Source organism: Sinocyclocheilus rhinocerous, unplaced genomic scaffold (genome assembly GCF_001515625.1).
Source record: "Sinocyclocheilus rhinocerous isolate Xijiao unplaced genomic scaffold, SAMN03320098_v1.1 scaffold946, whole genome shotgun sequence".
NCBI classification, from domain to species: domain Eukaryota; kingdom Metazoa; phylum Chordata; class Actinopteri; order Cypriniformes; family Cyprinidae; genus Sinocyclocheilus; species Sinocyclocheilus rhinocerous.
In genome coordinates this window covers 506,929-528,204 of record NW_015633151.1, presented here as the reverse complement: position 1 = coordinate 528,204, position 21,276 = coordinate 506,929, and the positions used below count along the sequence as shown (strand labels likewise).

The window sequence follows — 21,276 nt, the reverse complement described above, 5'->3', positions numbered from 1 at the left end:
GTTTAAGTCCACCGAAGTTAATCTACTCTCCTGTCTGATTTGTGGTTAAGGCTATAAGGGATACAGCTGCGGCTACTGGGCATGCGCATTTAACTTACATATTTTCCGAGCCAACAATATAATGTGAACCTATGAAAATGGTTCAAAAAAGCACATGGCGCCATAGTTTCATCACTTTACAGTGTCGCAATGATCGTCTTTTTGCAGTAAAGGACCTGTCATAGTTTGATGAGTGGGAAGATGACATGAAGTGATGCGAGGTTAGCTGCATTGAAGACAGATGAGCACACAATGTGCATAAACAGCTCCCGATTGGGGCAAAGTTCATGGGATTTTGTCCACAGAATGATAAGAGCATACGTTTTAAAGGGGTCCTATTATGCTTTTTCACTTTTTAGTAAAATAGCTTCGGCTAGCTACTGACTCGCAACTTTATATTTCTCTGCAATGAGGGGGTAAAATCGCTGTTTTTGAAGTAACTAAGCCCCATTGCTTGTAGAGAGAGGCGCGCAGACGCAGGTTCACACACGCAACTTTCATCCCTCTCTCTCTCTCTCTCTCTCCCTCTCTCTCTCTCTCACTAATTCAAATAAACTATATAATTAATTAATTAAAATAAATGCGATCTTACCGCACTGCATCTCTGTGTCTGATTTAAAGCAGGCTGAATGCTAACGAGCCTTAACTGATGAAAATTACCATAATTTGCACGATGGAAGAATTATCGTCTTGTCGTATACAACCATTCAAAAACTCTGCAGAATTTATGTGACCGGTGCACTGATGTTCATAAACTTTCATAACTGGTGTTTTTTCTTTTGCCTTGTGAACTGGCCGAGCCTTATTCTGTTACATGTATTTGTTTACTGACCGTTGCATGCAATCATGAAATACAGCATTTTTTAAAAATTGGCTATACATGTTGTGGGAAAAAAATAAATAAATTCGGGTTCGGGCTCTAAATTTAACTGTGCCGCTCGGGTCGGGCCGGGTCAGACGATCTGAGGTACGGGTCGGGTTCGGGTTTCAATTTAAAGCCCGTGCAGACCTCTAGCTGCAAGCCATGCATACAGCATCGGGCACGACAGGTTTTCTGGTACGCAAAACAAGTAGTTTAAAGGAATTCCTTAGCTTATTGCGTTACTGTGGCAGCCAACAACAGCACATCTTAACCCTCCGCACATTTATATTTAGTTATATTGAAAAGCTTTCAATTCACTCAATTTTTTACCCCGTTTTAACATGGATTTCTATGGAGACCGGCCGTAGATGTCGGGCAAGACGGCGGATAGCAGCGGCGGCACATAATATCCACATTCTGATTGGTCAGATCGCCTGTCAATCAAGCTCTTTGCGAACTGTCAATTGGTTCGCGAATCAGTTTGAATGATTCGTTCAGTTCCCTGCCGCACACGCCGAGTCGTCTGAAGCGGTTCTCACTCAGAGTTGTAACGTTAGGTTACTGACGTAACCCCGGTTTCTTTGATAACATGAAGTGAGGTATCTCACTATGGGAACGCCTCAGGAGTGACCGATTGCAGAAGCACCAATAACACCACATCTGCCAACCATGGCAGACCAATCGCTGCAGCGATCAGGGAGTCCCGCCTCCCTGTATATAAACCGCAGCTACCTGCCGTTTCGTCATTCTCCGCATATCTCTTCTCCGTGCAGGACAGGCAAGGAGGGCAGTGTTTGTGAGATACCTCACTTTATGTTATCAGAGAACCGGGGTTACGTCAGTAACCTAACGTTCTCTTTCTAACATTCGTTCGGTATCTCACTATGGGATATAGACAACGCCCATATTGCCGATATGCTAACGAAGCAGACTAAAGAATGAGTGGGTTATTATCTGAATCATAGCACTCGACGGAGGTGAAAACAGAATAATATGAGGAATTCGCCCCTTAATAAAACTGCATTATACAACCTGACTACTCACTCCCAGGACTGAGTGAGCCAGAGAGGGTTCTGTCACCTCCAGTCTATAGAAACGGGCAATTGTGTGCGGAGAAGACCAACTGGCTGCCGCGCAAATTTCTTGAATAGAAATGCCTCTAAACAGAGCCCAGGATGTAGCCATACCTCTAGTAGAGTGTGCTCTTAGTCCTATTGGGGGCTCTATAGTCGCATTATTGTAACATTGTAACACGATAGCCTCCACCACCCAGTGAGAAAGGCATTGATGGGAGATAGATTTTCCTTTGTAAGAGTCAGCCCATGAGACAAATAGCTGATTGCTTTTACAAAGTGTGCAGGTTCTCTGAGCATACGTATACAGAGTACGAACCGGACATAAACTGTGTAACCTCTCCTGCTCTGGGGATGAAAAAGGTGGTGGATGAAAAGCTAGCAGATCCACTGATTGAATTGCACTAGCGTGATCAAACACTTTAGGCACAAACTTTTTGACCACCCGGAGCGAACATCATACATGAGGAGTAAACTGATAAAGCATGTAGTTCACTCACCCTTTTTGCTGTAGTGAGAGCAAGTAACAGAGCCATCTTAAAAGCGAGCAGCTTCAAGGCAATGTTATCAATGGGCTCGAAAGGGGCTTTTGAGAGCGCATTCAAAACCACGGACAAATCCCAAGGCGGTACCAGCGGCTTCGATACTGGGTGTAGCCTATAAATCACTTTAAGGAGTCAAATATCACCTCGTAATGGGAAGACACATTTTTGATCAAATTTTTGATTATTGATTAGAAGGTGCTCCTAAATTTTTGACTGTGCTCCTAAATTTTAAAAAAAAAGAAAAATAAGAGTAGAGCCCTGCCTTATCCAGAAGGTCCTGTAGGAAGCACAGCACATCCAAAACTGAACACAAGAAAGGAACAATGTTTCTATCTGCGCACCATCCCTCAAACACAGGGGAGCAGATGGGATTTTTTAACTGGGGGGGACCAAGCTGTCAGCAGTAGGGATGTAACGATTCACTCAACTCACGATTCGATTCGATTTATGATTTTGATTTCACGATTTGATTCGATTCACGATTTTTATTTAACAAAATGAGATTTAAAACAAATTATAAATTAAATGTGTCCTTTTATTATTGCTTGGACAAAATACTGTACATTCTTTGTGAAATTGAAATAACACTATAATAATATACTAAAAGAGCAATGATATGCAAGTGCTATAAGAAGTCTCAGTTAGCTTAACGCAGTGCACGTAGCAAGGTTTTTTTTTTTTTTCATTTGTTAGTCGCTTTGGATAAAAGTGTTTGCTAAATAACGAAATTTAAATATAACGTAAATGTAAATAACAAAACTAAATTGAAATTTTAAAACAAGCCCCAAATCAAATAAATAAGTAACACAAATAAAATAAATCTCTTCATATAAACAAACTAAGGCTTTGTCTGTGCTCTTTCCATTTAAAATTAGAGGCAACCACTGCATTTTAATCATGATCCAAACAATGATGCATACATGCAACATGAGCAGTTTTTAATCTAAATGACATTGTATAATTTCTAAATTTGAAGCAAAAACAGAATGGTTTGACCTCGCCCCTATTTTGAAATCTCCGCCTCACACGTACGTACGCAACCACGGCAACGACGATCGCGGAAACAAGTGAAGATGACACACAAGCATATTCAAACAAAAGCCAACACGGATAAGTTGTGTGAAACAAAGAAAAGTCAACGTTACTCACCCATAAAAAAAAAACAGCACAACCTTGGCGTCCGATTCGAGCCCTTCCCACTCCTTGAGTTTCTCTCCACCGCTGGAAAGCTGCTCTGAAATTTACGCGGGTCCTACCTCTTGCCTGATCGTAAATCTTTTTGATGTTTTGTTTCTCTGATATCTTCCTCTTTTTTTATCTGCCATCTCTATCTATAGTCGATCTGTTAATATCCGTCCTCTGCACTCAAATTTAGCGCTCTCTTCTCTCTATCAGTACAAGACACACACCCTTACTGCTGATTGGCTACAAGTGTTTTGGGACTCGGTCAAAAGCATTTTTCAAAAATTGCTTAGTGCACGTTTAAGGAGCAGCGGGCCGGGCCTTAGGCTAATGTACATAGCGGAAACCCTGATTAATCCTCTGTTTACCGATGTCACCTTTCGTAGAGACAGTGAGGGGGACGGATCGGGAAACTATGAATCTGGGGGGGTCATGTCCCCCCCCGTCCCTAGTGCCATCTGCGCGCCTGCTCAAACACCCTCCATTTGAGATTATATAAAGAACGTGTCGAGGCAGCCCTCGCATTCTGAATTGTCTCTATCACTTTCGGAAGTAACCCAACTGCATTCAGATTTAGCCTCTCACGGGCCATGCCCAGAGAGCTAGTTTCTGAGGGGAGGGGTGAAATAATTCCCCCCATGCTTGTGAGCGGATATCCCTGTGTGCTGGTAACGGCCATGGCTGGTCGTAGAGCAGTTGCGCAATCTCCGCAACCCACAGTCTCCCCGGCCAGTATGGCGCAATCAGAATCATTACATGTTTGCATTCCCGAACCCTCCGTAGTGTTGGCTCGATCAGGCTCAACGGAGGGAACGCGTAAAGTAACACGTCTGGCCACTTGTGGGCTAGAGCATCCACACCCAATGGTGCATCGTCGCCAGGCCAGAGAGAAGAATGGGGGACATTGCGCGTCTTCGCGCGATGTGAAGGGATCTACGGCGGCCTGGACGAATCTCTGCCACACCATAAGGATCACTTGGGGGTGGAGTCTCCACTCCCTGTACAGAGGATTCCCTCTGGACAGTAAATCTGCTCCCCTGTTCAATATTCCTGGAACATGTGTCGCACGTAATGACAGGAGGGTCCTGCTGCTCCACATAATCAGTTATTTCGCTAACAAGTAAAGCTTGTGAGAACGTACTCCTCCCTGCCGATTTATGTAGACTATCACCGTCGTATTGTCCGTCCTGACCAATACATGATGATTATTGAGAAAATGCACAAAATGTTAGAGCTAGTAACACTGTCAGTAGTTCTAGAAAATTTGTGCTTCTTTTTAAGTGCAGGAGACCAAACTTCTCTCACTGTTCTGCCCTCGAACGCCGCCCCGCCAGCCCGTGAGAGATGCATCTGTCATCACCACTTTCCTCAATAAAATAGGACCCAGAGGGCATCCTGTCCTGAGAAAAGAGGGGGCTTTCTAATGACGGAGAGCACTCATGCATTCTGGTGAGACGCGCACTCTGCGGCTGAGACGGCTCTTGGGGCGAATGCTCTATGATGCTGTCCAGTTCTGAAAATCCCTCATTCGCAGCAGTCCCAGGGGAACCACTGACACATTTGAGGCCATCAGACCCAGTAGCCGAAGACACATTCTGAAAGAGACTGATCTCCCTTGTTGAAAAAGGGAGAGGCAGCTGTGAAATGTCTTGATGCGTTCCTCTGATAGGAAAGCTCGAAACATCACTGAATTCAACCGGAGACCCAAGTAGACTATTTCCTGTGAAGGAGTTAGCCAACTTTTCGTCTGGTTTATCTTGAAAATTAATCTCTCCAGATGTGTCACTAGTGTGTACGTATCGCTCTCTGCTTGCCGCGGTGACGGCGCGCAGATCGTCCAGATATGATGAAACTCTGACCCCTTCGTTCCTTAACGGCGTCAGAGCCACTTCCACACATCTGCTGAAAACCTTGGGAGCTAAAGCAAGGCCAAATAGGATTTTTGTATACTCGTATGCTGTGCCATTATAAGCGAACCTCAGATATTTCCTGTGAGCAGGAAAAATATCTATGTGAAAATAGGCGTCCTGGAGGTCCACTGAGGTGAACCAATCTCCCTGACGAATACTTTGACACAAAGTTCTGAGCGAAAGCATTTTGAATTTGTATTTTCTGAGGTGTTTGTTGAGGACCCGTAAATCCAAAATAGGACGGAGACCTCCCCCTCTTTTGGGAATAAAAAAATAACGGGAGTAGAAGCCTATGTGGCTTTCTTTTGTTGGAATCACTCTTATCACTCCTTTTCTCATTAAAGAGGATATTTCTTCCTCTAAACCCTGAGCTGCTTCCCCTTGGGCCACTGAAATTACCACACCACTGAAGACAGGAGGTTTTACAGCGAATTAAAGTCTGTATTCCCTGTCTATCATGGTTAAAACCCAGGGATGAACCACGCATGCACACCAGTTCGCCGCCCGAGCTGCGAGTGGGCCCTTCCCGTCTTCGCTCACTAGCGGTGTTGCAGCATACTTTATTGACGAAGGAGGGGAATACCACTCCAGTGAAGGAGTTATATTTGTCTTTATTTGTGATTGTTTTAATCTTTTGTGATATTTTTTTTAATTATTTTTATCCCACTCTGCGCCCTCAGCCCCTGGCCTGGATGCATCAGTGAAAACTTTATTTGTGATGGGATGCTTATGAACTTTTGTCCTTCCTCCCTCAGAACAAACCTCGTAGGTGGAGGGAGAGAAAATTCTTTGGGGGGCGCCAGAGGAACATGGGCCATTTTCCCGCGCACACTAGACTTTGAACTGTCCACACAAACCCATTTCACATTTAAATTCCTTCTCATTTTCCCCGAGGCAGGGAGAAAGGAATCGTTTTGAAGGGATGGGACAGAGAAACCCTGAGTGCGGTCTCCAAACCCTTCCTGATGCCAAACTTAAGTCTCAGGTCAACCGCCTCTTTTTGTTCTCCTGAGGGGTGGCCGACCGGTGTTTCGCTGCTGCGGCTGCGAAAGACCGTTTCGGTTTCACGAAACCGGGCTTTGACTGAGGGCCCGCGTTTCCCGGCTGTTGTGGTGGAGCAGGACGGGAAGGTTGATTATCAGAATGCCCCCCGCTCCCTGAAGGTCTGGCTCGGGTGATAAGGCCAAGCTGCCGGCTTTCTGGGGAGACAGACCTCGAATGCCTCTCCCTCTTTTTTCCGCAAGTCACATTGCTGACGCATCGCTGTAACCGTCGCGCCGAACATGGCCTTTGGATCAATAGGGGCATCCAAAAACTCAACTTTCTCTTTGTAAGAGAGGCCTGACAAACCCAGCCATAGCAGTCTCTCTCCCACAACCGCTAAGCCTATACTCCGACCGCAACTTTGAACTGCTCCGCGGGACGTACGCAGGTTTAAATCTACGATGACACATATCTCCTCCCAGCCCTGCCGGTTGGGATGGCCAGTCGATCGACAACCTAGCCGCGGCCCTGCGACAGACCTCGAGTAGATCGGTGTCCATCTGTACAGGGGAGGGTGAACTCTCATCCTGTGCACTCGGCGGACGTGACTGATTCAGGGGAAGAACAGCATCTTCATCCTCAACCTCGAGGATGGTCGACAATACTTCGTCATCGTCATCTTCCTCTCCCGCTAACGGATCTTCAAACAGCGGGGGAAGGACGGGTGACACCCTCTCCATCATCTCACCCCACGAGCTGACGGCCTGCGAACAATCCATCAGTTCCTCTCTGGGTTGAGCAGAGAGGCATGGGTCCAACTTTCCAGCTACTGTCACGCGGAGTCTCCGCTCTCGGGTTTTAACAGAGAACGTCGCGCAGTGAGGACAGCCCTCGGGGTTGGACAGAGCTGCCTGAGCGTGTTTAGCGCTCAGACAGGAGATGCAGAGGTTGTGTGAATCCTTCGCAGAAATCCACATTCCACAAGCACACGGATGGGGAGAACGACCTTTTCCTCCGGGGCTCTCCGGTTCTTTCGCAGAGGCCATGGAGCCTGTACTCTCTTCGTACAGTAAGCCCACCACAACGTGATAACTAGTACGGAGCTGTGCTGCGATAGAGAGCTCTTCTTTTACTTCTTTTTGGTGCGTGGTGAGCACCCCAAAAACTCGGAAAATAAATTGAAAACTTAGAGCAGAAAACTCACCTTGATGCGTTAGTTATCTCACTCTAAGTGAAGTCACTCAACAAACGTTAGGAATGTATTGCGTTTGGGACGTTACCTTGCGGCTGCATCTGTAAACTGTTAAGCAAATAATTCCCGAAGTCTGCTGAGAACAGCTTCCGAAAAATCTTCCACGGGGAAGAGAGCGAGAATGACGAAACGGCAGGTAGCTGCGGTTTATATACAGGGAGGCGGGACTCCCTGATCGCTGCAGCGATTGGTCTGCCATGGTTGGCAGACGTGATGTTATTGGTGCTTCCGCGATCGGTCACGCCTGAGGCGTTCCCATAGTGAGATAACGAACGAATGTTAGAAAGAGAACTGAAAGTTTAAGAACATCAAGTAGCTTTTAGTTTTAATTAGTTTTTCTTATTTGTAAGTCGCTTTGGATAAAAGCGTCTGCTAAATGACTAAAAGTAAAAGTAAGTAAAGTACAAGATACCACTATGACATTACCAGTTTGTTGTACATGTACCTTATACATTAAATACAATGTATAATTTATATATTAAATGAGCTGTCACAAAGTATGAAATGAACACCCGCCAAACCCCCGTTAGCTCTGCGCAGCGGCAAGTGACCTGTTCCAGGAGGAAGGAATGCCTTTGCCTAGACACAATTAATACTGATATTTTCACAATATTTATGCTTGCAGAAATATACATTTGTTTACATTTTTCAGAACAGACGGAAGAAGATCCGTAAATGTGCATTTGTGTCGTTATGTTTAGATGTTCGGTAGTGGTCATGTGAGGAGTTTTCACTCTTCTCCGTGTCAGAGGTTATGGTTATATATATATATATATATATATATATATATATATAGATAGGCTAATACATAATTAATATGCTCTAACATGTTGCTTCCCGTCTACTCCATACTGCCTTATCACAATAAAGTAACAAAAATAAAATATAAATATATGTATAAAAAACAAAATGGTATAAATATGGAGGCACACGCATAACAAAAACCAAAAAAAATATATATATATATTGTAGCCACAAACTGATTAGTGGTGGGTTCCTCAATAGTATTTTTTTAGTTAGAATGAAGTATGGTAAAACTGTATAGAGTTTCTCCCAAAAAAAAGAGATCAGTTTTGGTGTTTGACAGAAACACAAGCAGAACATGAAGTGACACTAGAGCCCTATTCGAACGGGATTAGTATTACCTGGTGACCTCTAGTCATTTGTAATAATTGCAGAGGTTGTCTGTAATCTTAATCCCATGCAAATCAGCCATGTTTGTAATTTGTAAAGTAAAAATTCCCCCACAAATGACCTACCATATTTCGCTGAACACCGAGGTCCTGTGATAATATTAGTCCTGTGCGATTAGGCATCTCTGTGATTTGGCCTGGATTTGGCGGGGTCGTATATCATCATTTTTCAAGGTTTTTGTTTCCTGTGCACCTTTTTATCCATCTTTCACGAAGAATGGAGGCTGTGTTGGAGTGTTTTGATAGTATTTTCAGTGCTGGGTCATATACAGGGGCAGTTCTAGGATTTCATCCACAGGCGGGGTGAGCCCTCAAACAGACCATTAGATACAAACAATTTACCTAAATTTAATTAAGTAAATATACACAAATATCCATTAAAGCTACAGTTACTTAGTTAAGAGCAGCGAGTGATTCTCTCTTTTTCTTTTATTGTTTGATTAACATTATTAACAGTCTAAGAAATGCACAGGTCTGTTAATGCACATCCGATATTTTCTTAACTATTTACGTTCACTTAAGGCGTAACCATCTGTTTTTACGTTGATAGTAGTCAAGACAGCCATTCTGACATAATTTGGTATTTGCATGCTGTCTCAGAGATGGCTTCTTTGTGTGCCCGCTTCAGGTGTGTGCGCGCACAGATGATCTATGACAGCGCGCGAGTACCGCATTGAGATCTCTTTCGTGCCGTCTTGTTCTTGAATAGCTTAAAATCACTTAAATGTTTAAACTGACAAGCCTTAAAACACATGAGAATGATAAACAGAGGAAGCAGCACTGGCCCGATTGTTCAGATAGTTTTAGAAGGCTGAGACGACAGATATGGGGGCTGAAGCCCACCTAAAAAGGGTCTATAACCGCCCCTGTCACTATACACCGATACACCTACACACAATTTGCAGAAAGAGAAAGCTGAAAACCATCAGAAGAGCAAAAACAAAGAAAATAATTAGATGGATGACGTTTACAGCAGCATGCGGTAAGGAACATTCATATCCGGGAGACAAGTCAGTAAATTTGAGTAAAATCACAGTCTTTGCTTATCCCGTGCGAATGCACCACACGAAATTCAGATGTGGTGGGGTAATTTCTAAATGACACGAGGTCCCCAGATAATACTAATCCCATGCGAATAGGGCTTAGGGCTGAAAAATTTAAGGGGGTCTGAATACTTTCCGTACCCACTGTATGTTCCTTTAAAATGGAAAAACAGCACTCTTAGCACAACACTTACTGCAAAGACACCTCGAACAACCCATCCATGATATTGCCGTAGTGTCTTTCCATATGCATTATCTGAAAGAAGAAAAAAGTGGACATTACAAAGCACTGACTGAAGGACAGTTGTTTGAACCAGGTGTTATTTTCTTTTTGCAACACAAACTGTTTTAGATTTGATCATCTGACTTACTAAGAGCTCCTTGGACATCCTTTATCCCTGTATTGATTTCAGAAAGGAATTCTTTGAGGAACTTGAGTCCACGTTTAAGCCACAGCAGCGCTTCTGTGGCCGAGTTCCGCACCTGTGTCACCTCCGTCTCCACCTCATGCTGCACAATGCTCTGCAGGGTGGGGAAACTCTCAGGATCAGACACCACCTTCTGCTGGATTTTCTGATGGAGAAAATAAGGAGGATGAACTTTCAGACCAAGCTATTATGCCCTCTAGTGGTTATGGTAACATCCAGAAAAAGTACAGAGAAATTACAGTACCGTTAAATACTTCAATTGATAAACTCATGGGAAAAAGTTCTGACCTCTCAAGCAATAATTCATATATCACAATATGTAAGGAAACCCACTACAAACCAGTCTCAAAGTCGTCACAGGCATTACTTTGAATGGTCGAGCTTAACTAAATATTTGCTGTATTATTACAGCAATTACTCATTACTGCTCATTATTACAGATGATTAAATTCTGTAGTGGATGCACTGAATTTTAATTGTCAGATGCATCAATGCATTTTTCACCCCAATACTAATGACATGCAAGTCATCCTAAAGTTAACCCATAATCTGTAAACCCACAGCTCATGTCATCTAAAATATGTATGCATTATTATAGATGTATTTCATTGTTTGCATTTACGCTTACCTTAATGTTTCCCACAAAATCTATTCTAACTGGAGCAAAGACAGTTGGTCCAAGCTTGTCTGAGGGGAGAAAGTCTTTGTAAGTACTTTGTTGGTTAAGCTGTTAGTTTCTTCCTAAACATGCAATACTGTTCAAAAGTTTGGGGTCAGTAATTTTTTTTGAAGGAAATGAATAAATTTATTCGGCAAAGAAGAATTAATTGATCAAACGTGGCAGTAAAGACTTTTACAGGAAATTATAATTGTTACCAAAACAAAAAATTATATTCCAAATTATGTTCTTTTAAACGTTTTATCAATCCCAAAAAACAATGTATCATGATTTACACTAAATTATTACATTGCACAACTGTTTTCGATATTGATAATAATATTAATAAAAAAAATACTGTTTACTGTGCACCAAAATCAGCATATTAGAATAATCTCAGAAGGAGACTGGAGAAATTACTGCTGAAAATGCAGTTTCGCCATCACAGGAATAAATTACATTTTAAAATGCATCATGGAAAACTGCTCATTATTATTGTAAATACATTTCACAATTTCACTTTTTTTTTTACTGTATTTTGGATTAAAGAAATGCCGCCTGAGGGAGCATAAAAAAAATCTTACCAACCCCAAACTTTTGAATGGTAGTGTACACATATATTGGTGAGGGTCACAGTAACTGAGACAATGACACACATGAAATTCAATGTGAAGATCTAGAAACATTTGTGGGAAATAGCAATTTGTGCCAGTTCATGTGCAGTCCAATGATCTATCTGCACAAAGATCTACTGTATTCCTGATGTGCAAGTGTATTGAGTCACCACAACCCAGAGAGAAACACCATTAATCTTTACTCAATCCCAATCACCTTCAGAAGCATCATGCCCATTCAAACTATAGAAAAAAGTGAGGCTTAAAAACTGTACCAGTAGCAAACCGGTGCATGACATACCAATCACCTTTGTTATCACCTTGATACAGTATGCTCTTAAGAAGAAAGTGAGGAAAAGTGAGGAAAATCTTTTGTATAAAGGTTTTATAATTGATTGCCGACACAGATTTTCTTGTTTTTGGCTCCGGTTCTTGGTCAGATACTCACCGAACTGTCCCAGTATAAAGACATAGCAGAGCATGCAAGACCATGCCTGAGGGAGAATGAGGTATTAACTGTGCAGACTAACATGAGATGCAAATAAATAAACAAAACAAAAACAAAAATCAAGAGCACATGGTGAACTGACACATGCACAGAGTAACAAAAATCAATGTCCCCAGTGGCATTTTACAACATTTAATAAGCACAATATTAATGAAAGCAGAGAATGAGAAAACCTGGACTGACGGGAAAAGAAAGAAAGCAACGAAGGGGTGGAAAAGGGAGAAAGAGTGAAAGATTAAGTATCCTACCTAAAACTGGTACTATAGCATAGCAAGAATCCAAAAAGGCTTGTGTGGGAATACCACTGTCGTCCTCCAGTATTATATCACTAAATCTAAATTATTTGTGAAGGTCTAGACACGTTTGTGGAAAATAACAATTCATGGTAATTTATATGCAGTCCAAAGATCTACTTGCTCCCCGATCTACTGTATTCCTGTCATGCATGGAAGTATATTGAGCCACCATCACCCACAGAGAAATGCGATCAACCGTTACCCAATCCCCAATTACTTTCAAAAGCATCATGCCCATTCGAACTATAGAAAAAAGTGAGGTTTAAAAACTGTACTGATAGACTAATGCTGCCCTCTCAAAAAAGTGCATGACACCCCAATCACCTTTATCACATTGATACAGTATGTTCTTAAGAAGAAAGTGAGGAAAATCCTTTGTACAAAAGCTTTTGTAATAATTGATTGCTGACACAGATTTTCATGTTCTTGGCCAGATACTCACCGAACTGTCCCAGTATAAAGACATAGCAGAGCATGCAAGACCATGCCTGAGGGAGAATGAGGTATTAACTGTGCAGACTAACATGAGATGCAAATAAATAAACAAAACAAAAACAAAAATCAAGAGCACATGGTGAACTGACACATGCACAGAGTAACAAAAATCAATGTCCCCAGTGGCATTTTACAACATTTAATAAGCACAATATTAATGAAAGCAGAGAATGAGAAAACCTGGACTGACGGGAAAAGAAAGAAAGCAACGAAGGGGTGGAAAAGGGAGAAAGAGTGAAAGATTAAGTATCCTACCTAAAACTGGTACTATAGCATAGCAAGAATCCAAAAAGGCTTGTGTGGGAATACCACTGTCGTCCTCCAGTATTATATCACTAAATCTACAAGAAAAAACCACAGACATTCAGACAAGGACAATACATTAGTACATACGTCAACAAAACATTTATTTGATGAAATAAAACACCAATACAAAAGCAGGCATAGCCAAAGCAGAAGAAAACCAGTTTGGAACATGCAGTCCTTAATTAAGAACAGGACACATTAAATACAGGTTTTATAAATGAGATTTTACAGCCTTCACACAGTGATATAATACTGAAAAGGTTTTCATATCTGAATACCGACATGTTGCTTTGATAACATTTCACATTACTGACAGTTCAATTTTATTTGGTTTCAGCCCAATGAAGGCTGTTGGAACAGATTAGTGTTGTAGCTACGTGATAACCTCATTATTACATAAAAGAGATGAAAGAATTATGAATAGCAAAAGAATCTACAAACCCTCATCACAGGCTGGGCCTCATTTTGAGCGACCAAAAGAAAACATACCATGATAAACATTTAATCATGAACCACTTTTGTCTTTACATGATGAAATCACTATGTTGAAACTGCAAGACATTTATTTCTTTGTTTTGGAACTTTCCACAAGCAAGGTACAAATACGAGTCTATCCAGCAAAGGAAGGTGCTTGACTATTAACTTCTACTTAAAGGGATAGTTCAGCCAATAATGAAAATTACCCCATGATTTACTCACCCTCAAGCCATCCTAGGTGTATATGACTTTCTTCTTTCAGAAGAATGCAATCAGAGTTAAATTAAAAAATGTCCTGGCTCTTCCAAGGTTTATAATGGCAGTGATGGGGGTTGAGATTCTGTGTTCTTTTTTTGTGAACAGTTGTATGACAGTTAGCGGAAGCTAGAGATTACGGTTTATAGACTTTTAAATATGGATATTTTTCTAACACAAATGCAATGCTTGGCTTCAGAAGACATTTATTAACCCCCCAGAGCCATGTGGAGCATTTTTTATGGATGGATGGATGCACTTTTTTGGGCTTCAAAATGAGACCATTTTTTAAAAATATAACTCTGATTGTATTTGTCTGAAAAAAGAAAGTCATATAACACCTAGGATGGATTAATAGTTATTTAATCATTTTTATAATATCATAGACAAACGTTTTGAAAAAAATTTAAAAAGAAATAAGATTATTTATGCATCTTCCTGTAGAGACGGTCCAATTGGAATCATGGTTTCATGCATAATGTGGAACACAGCAAACCATAAACATTATGTTTGGACATTTCAATTTGACTTTTTAAATAGATTTTAACTACAATTTATCAAATATCAGTTCAATAATTCGTCAAAATTATATGACATTGCTGTATTTTGAGGAGGTCAAGACCTCTGAGGTGGAACAGTTCGAAAATATCTCTATTTTACGGTGGGTCCAGATATGTGATATATTTAAAACAGTTTTTACGCATATGTGATGTTAGAGAATAGTTTTTCTAAAAGTTCTAGTTTGGTTTTGGTGTTAATAAAAAAAAAAAAAAAAAAAAAAAAAAAAAAAAAAAAAAAAAAAAAAAAAGAGTAATCAGACAACAAAGGGTACCCTATTTGTGGAAAGTGCCTTTTACATCACGATCCAACCAGGTGAGACGCAACAAGTAAACAGTATAAAGGTCTGTCTTTTTTGTCCTAACTGAAAGCAAACTTTTGTGACATAAGTACAATAATTTATCTAGAAAGTAATATATAGATAACTTCAATTAAAGCGCATTTCTGTCAACAGGTTTTTCATTTGTTTTGATGAACTTTTAGGTGAGTGCAAATTCTTTCAACAGACTTTACCTTTGAATATACCTTTAACAGAACAGACAGGATTGATTGCTTGTCACTTTATCACGCTGCACCTGGTTACTCAGGACACAATGTTACTCAATGGAGATTTATAGTCCCACAATCTAGATTTTTTACTTAAATGCTGACTTTGCATATAGCACATTTCTGTAAACAAAATTCTAAGAGTAGTGTTAGCTTATAACTTGACATTAGCATGACCGTAGCTAATTTTCAAGCCAAAAACAAGATTCTGAATAGTGTAAATGTGTGCAGTACATTCATCTTGTTCCCTCAGAGGATCACAGCAACGGAGGCGCCTCATACCTGTGGCTCATGGTACTGAAGAATGTGTCCACCTTATCTTCCTCTTCCTGCTTATTCTCAGACTGAGGCTCATTCACTTCCAGGTCAGCCTGGATTTCTTCAGTGACCTTTTCTTCTTTGTTTTGTGTGGGGCTCAGTGAGACTTCCTCTTGTTTTTCTTGGGGAAGGTCTACTTCTTCTGTCGGTATGTCCTTCTCCTCTCCTACAGATTCTTCAGGGTCCCGTGTGCTTGATGAAGAGCCATTACGAGGCTCCATGGGCTCCCTCTGGCCCTCCATTAAACCACTTCCTAAACAGAACAAGACAGGAAATGATAGTTGAGGTCTGCCAAATGCTGCATGCGTAATCATTTCTGAATCTGACTTAATGTTTGTCGTACTTGTAGGAGATGTAGGCATGTTTTCTTGAGAAGATGGAGGAGGTTCGTTTTCTGGTCCACTCTCATGTGCTGATGTTCCTGAGATGTTTATTAAGACCTTTTGTCTGCATAACACACATTTTAAACATTGTAGAGAAAAACAAAACCACAAGAGTACATTAATATGAACTGAACTCACTTTTCTCCTGGGTGCTGATTTCTTGGATCAGTAGGTTTGATCTATGGGAAAAAATAAACATTCTATTTTAGGTTCTGACAAACTAAATGAATTTACAACCATTCAGTGATTAGATTTAATATACCTTGTGAGGTTTGATGGTAGCCACAGGAGGAGAGCCGAGAGGGGTCCGACTCAGAAGGTCTGGATTGAAGGTCCGACTAGCAATCTGCATACACTCCTCCAGGGTCTTCAAGAAGGTGGTGCAAGTGGACTTCACTAGATTTCCAGTCTCATCCCCTACCTGAAACCCACACATAGCACAACAAAACTTAAGATTTAGAGTAGGTTGATCAGTCTTACTGTTTTAGAACAGATTTTTGCTCCTCCTTTTTGTGATAAAGACAACTACGAAAAATCAGAGTGATAATACAATTCATTAGTGCAAGTCTGAGCTAATAAACACTCTGTATTGATGTTTGAACAGCTTATATATTGTTTAATTAAGCGTAGTGAAGGTTGACTCAAGACAAGCACTCCCTTACCTCCCCCGAATCGGCTGCCATCTCCGCTTGAGAACTTTCTTGTATTTTGTTCACTTGCTGAAGGAGAAGGTCACGGTAAAGCCTTAGCTCAGACATTTTTGTTTTCAGAGCGTCTGTGTTTTCCTGGAGCTCTGAGAAGATAAAAGAGACTATTGTTGACATTATTTTCTTCATAGACTTGAATCGACAGCTCTTTGAAAAATTGCAAAATGAACAAACGTCATGATCTGAATGGGTTATGTAATCTCATTGGTTAAAGCCCCCATGAAATCATATGTTTCCTGCATTTGACATATTGTCTATTAAAACATCATTAAAACATATCATTTAAAAAGACATTTAAAAGTTTGGGCTCAGTTATTTTGCACTTTTTAAAATTAAACTTAAAATTGACAAAAAAGACCATTTCTATTTCAAATAAATGCTGTTCTTTTGAACTTTCTATTCAACAAATAATTTTTTTCAACCTTTTTAACACTGATAATAATATGAAATGTTTCTTGAGCACCAAAAAAGCATATCATGTGACACTGAAGACTGAAGTAATGGCTGCTGAAAATTCAGATTTGTAGTTTTTACAGCATTTTTGATTAAATAAATAAATGCAGCCTTAGTGACCATAACATACTTCTTTCAAAAACATTAGAACTGACTGCAAACTATCAACCTAAATGGTAGTTTATAATACATTATCAACACAAGCCAGATGATCTACATAGAATATCTTGTCTATTACGGCAGAAATACAACACTCACCCTTCTCTCTCTTGGTTCGGTTGTCTGTGAGGCAGGCTTTTGCAGTCCCCAACGCCACAAGCCATTTCTGCCTCTCTGCTGCATTAATTGCCCTGAGATAAAAGTATTGTTCTCCTGGAATGATCAGATCAACCCTTGTGAAATCCGATGGGTGAACTACAATGGAGAGGGAGGACAAAGAAGATGGATAAGTAAAGCATGAGATCAGTCACTATAGTTGTAATACAGTACTCTGGACACTTTTGGCCCTGTTAAAAAATAAAGTCTCTTCACACTCTCACTTGTTTATTTTACTAGTCTATTACTGTGTTCAACAGTGAACACACAATTCTGCTCCTTTTCTCCATTTTATTAAGTAAAGCAATATTTTGCAATATTAAAATATCACAGTGTCATTTTCACCACATCTCCAATGAGGCATTATGTTTAATAGGATTGTATGGTGGAAATGATGGCAGTGGAAATGTACATTTTAAATTTTTTTCAAATAAATTGCTTTCCTTTTGTTTTCATAAGGCTAAATTCTTATCTAGCATTTTATGTATCCAATATTGCATCTCTTATCGACAATTAATCGATCATCGATTAATCGTTGACATCCCTAATATGAACTATTTTCCATAGTCTGCTTTCTAGGGTTCAGATGAGGAGTGCGAGAGGTTGTAACTGTGTTCTGACGGTTTTGTTCTCCATTCACAGCTCTGTTTCAGTCCGTGTCTACGGACTGTAGAGAGTTTTCCGACGTTCTGCAGATTCTCTCCTCCAGCTACAAGGACTCTTCCTCCACCGGGACGTTTGTGTACTCCAAACCTCGCCTCGTCCACAGCGAACCGCTGGAGAAAGACGTGAGTGTTTCGCTCTTCTACTGCGGTGCATTTTACTGCATGTTATGGACTGTGTGCAAACGTGAACTCCTGTTTTCAAATGACTGCAAAATGTATTGAAGCATCATTATAAGTGAGGAATATTTATGTAGATGGATTGTTTGTCACAGAATCAGAGTATGTGTAGCACTGAGTGTAACATCTGATAGTAGACACTTAACATGATGGGCTTTCAGTGTACAGCCTGTTCAGTGTTTTTTATTTTCTTTGTTTGACGCTCAAGGTCAGTGCACACAATCTTATCAAGAGACAGGAATTGCTTCTCAAGACTCAGCAGTAACAGTTTTTTAGGCCAGTAGTTCAGATCATCACTTGCCCTGCCATTGCTGCAAAATCTTGTTTTTCTATGTACATATTTTTAAGCACTGAATATGTTTGTTTTTATGAAACATCAGATTTTCTTTGCAAGCCAGTTTATCACCAAAAGTGTATTGCTTTCATTGTTTTGAACCATGTAACCTTGTATTCTATGGCCCTATGATTTCCATGATGCGGAAAACGCTGACGGAATCACGGCATCCAGTCATAAAAATGGAATTTACTGTATAGTGTGGAATGCAATGGAATTTGTTAAAGTTTGGATGAATTAATCAAAAGTAGGTCAGCAAACTTAAATCAAAACGTGATATGAACTAGTGTCTGTGAATATTAAGCCACAAAAAGACTATTTAAATATGAATCCTGCATGTGTTGTGTTTCTGTGTGAATGAACAAAAATGTTTACTACACACCAGGGTTTTTCCTGGCTCAAAATGAGGCGGCGGTGGTGGTACCATCCTGATCATGTGCACACATTGCACCCATTATTATTTACCAAATTCTGTTTTCCATTAACTTTATTGATTTCGTTAAATTTTATTAATCAAAATCATCTTTAATTGATTTTATTTAAAATATATATTATTTTACTTTTTTTTTTTTTCCCTGAAATACTGTGTATTTCCATTTTTCTGCTAAATAAATGATGGTAAATAATTTTTCTGGTAAATAATCCTTTAAAAATAATGATTTAATAATAGTTTTATTAGTAATGGTACTATCTTTACATTAAGCAATATATTTTTGTCACAGTTAGGGTTGCAAAAAGGTGGAAATTTTCCAGTAAATTTCGGAAATATTCCAGAAATTTTGGAAACTTTCCAGGATTTTTTTGGAATATTCCACGGATTTTTGGAAAGTTTCCAGAAATTTACCGGAATTTTCCCACCCCTTTGCAACCCTAGTCACAGTTCTTCAAGTTAACTCAAATACATCATCTCATATACACACAGAAGTTTAAAGGAAAAAAAAAAAAAAAAAAAAAGCTGAACGTTAGTTTTAATGAAAATCAGCCCCTGGGACATAAAAGTTCCCAAAGATGAAGAAACATCCACTTGCCTATACATGTGTTAAGATATCCTGAAGCATTAAAAGAATAACTGCTTGTGATGTAATGGTTATTAGGTTTCCTGCTCAGGTTAGGCATAAACTTTTCCTTACCCTGTATTTCACACACAGATATTTTGATGCTGCCCTTGCATCCTTTCCATGCATCTTCTTGAGAGTCATAGTAGGAAAGAGTGCCTCCCTCAAGAACAAACCAACGAGGCTGCCAACCTTTAAAAAGAAACAACAAAGCAATTATGACATTTTTCACTGTAACTGACACATGTAACAATGTATATGATGACGTTTGAGATCCATGAACATAATACGGTTTGACTTGTTCTTCCAGTCAAGTGGAGGCTTTTAACTGGTCATAGTTAGAAGTGAATAAAACAGAATCACACATAATCTTAAAACCAAAACAAACTTTTCTGAAAATACTTTTGGCAGATGAGACTTATGTGGTTGAGTTGGTCCCAGCTTTGGAAAAAAAAAATATCGGCACAAAGAGCTAAAGAGGATGATGCTTAACTTCATTTATACACTAACGTTGACGTTACTTGAGCTAGCAAACAGGCTAACTACTTTTCAGACTTCCCTGATTTACATCATATAGCTTTTAACTATTGCTGTATACATACCGCTAATATAGTTTGTCCATTTATAGAGAACTCCCTCCATGATAGACCTTTTCTTGACAATTCATTACTTAGTCGTGGCAAGACTGAGCCCAACACAGCCTCTTTGAGAAACTCGAGATAATTCTTAACTACGACAACTATATACGAAAGACGCAAAGTGACTGCTGGGAATTGAGATTACGCAAACGACTGGCGTAAAAGCTTCGAGAATACCAGTCCATGTGATCATAGAAGGATCGGCCCACGTACGTGACGCCTGTGGGATTTACGTTTAGCGAACCTCTCATTGGATACGGTGTGAGTAGATGGGCGTGGTTGTGCTGAGACTATTTGTGTAATGTCCAATGAAAATTAGATACTGCTCGCTAAGGCGAGTCCTCAAAAAAAGCTGACCAATAATAATTCAATGTTGTATTTTAGGGCGGCAACGTTTACGCTGGGAATCTGGGAGTGTGAGCTGAGGTCCGAGAGTCGGTTCTTTCGAACATTTCCTTTCAAAAGAACTTAGCGAGTCTTTTACGCTATCCCGTTATGATATCTCAACTTGGCATATTACATTCTCTAAATTAAACGGTCGTTTATTATTACACTTTGTTGTAATTGTGATGTGTTCCAGTAATTTGAAAAGTGTCATTTAGAACCTAAATATATAATTTGTATTTTTATAAACAAAATTCATTATCTCTTATCTAAAAAAAGATTTTCTAAGTTTATCATTTTAATAAGTTTCATATATTTTAATATGAAATACAGTCCAGTACATTTAACATTTCTGTCGTTTATAACGTTTATTTTTTTTATCTTTTTTTTTAAAGCTGTTATTGCAATTGTGATATTTCCCAGCTTGTTGAAGTCATAATAAAGCTCATGAAACAAAATGTAATTTGTATTTTCAGATAAAAAGTAAAATTCATTATCTTTCATTCATGTATTTCAATATTTCATGCAATCAGTCAAACATATCAAGTACGTTCAATTTGTAACATTTCCGCTGTTTACTATTGTGAACACCGAACAGTCACAGTGAACTGCTCGTTTTTCAA

At 39.8% G+C, this 21,276-nt stretch overlaps 1 protein-coding gene across 1 annotated transcript in view; it reads right to left on the bottom strand.

Moving 5' to 3' along the window:
* LOC107743161 (pleckstrin homology domain-containing family A member 8-like) overlaps window positions 1-20,365 on the bottom strand; it is a 23,933-nt gene extending 3,568 nt beyond the window's left edge. The window contains exons 1-12 of the mRNA XM_016556290.1: window positions 20,234-20,365; window positions 19,707-19,823; window positions 17,344-17,499; window positions 16,588-16,718; window positions 16,188-16,346; window positions 16,064-16,104; window positions 15,886-15,989; window positions 15,507-15,795; window positions 13,338-13,423; window positions 11,140-11,198; window positions 10,455-10,656; window positions 10,278-10,339 (exon numbers count right to left, since the gene is read on the bottom strand). Coding sequence (XP_016411776.1) covers window positions 10,278-10,339; window positions 10,455-10,656; window positions 11,140-11,198; window positions 13,338-13,423; window positions 15,507-15,795; window positions 15,886-15,989; window positions 16,064-16,104; window positions 16,188-16,346; window positions 16,588-16,718; window positions 17,344-17,499; window positions 19,707-19,823; window positions 20,234-20,273 — 1,446 coding nt within the window. The 5' untranslated portion in view covers window positions 20,274-20,365. The remainder of the gene's footprint in view (window positions 1-10,277; window positions 10,340-10,454; window positions 10,657-11,139; window positions 11,199-13,337; window positions 13,424-15,506; window positions 15,796-15,885; window positions 15,990-16,063; window positions 16,105-16,187; window positions 16,347-16,587; window positions 16,719-17,343; window positions 17,500-19,706; window positions 19,824-20,233) is intronic.
* Window positions 20,366-21,276: the final 911 nt, after the last annotated feature.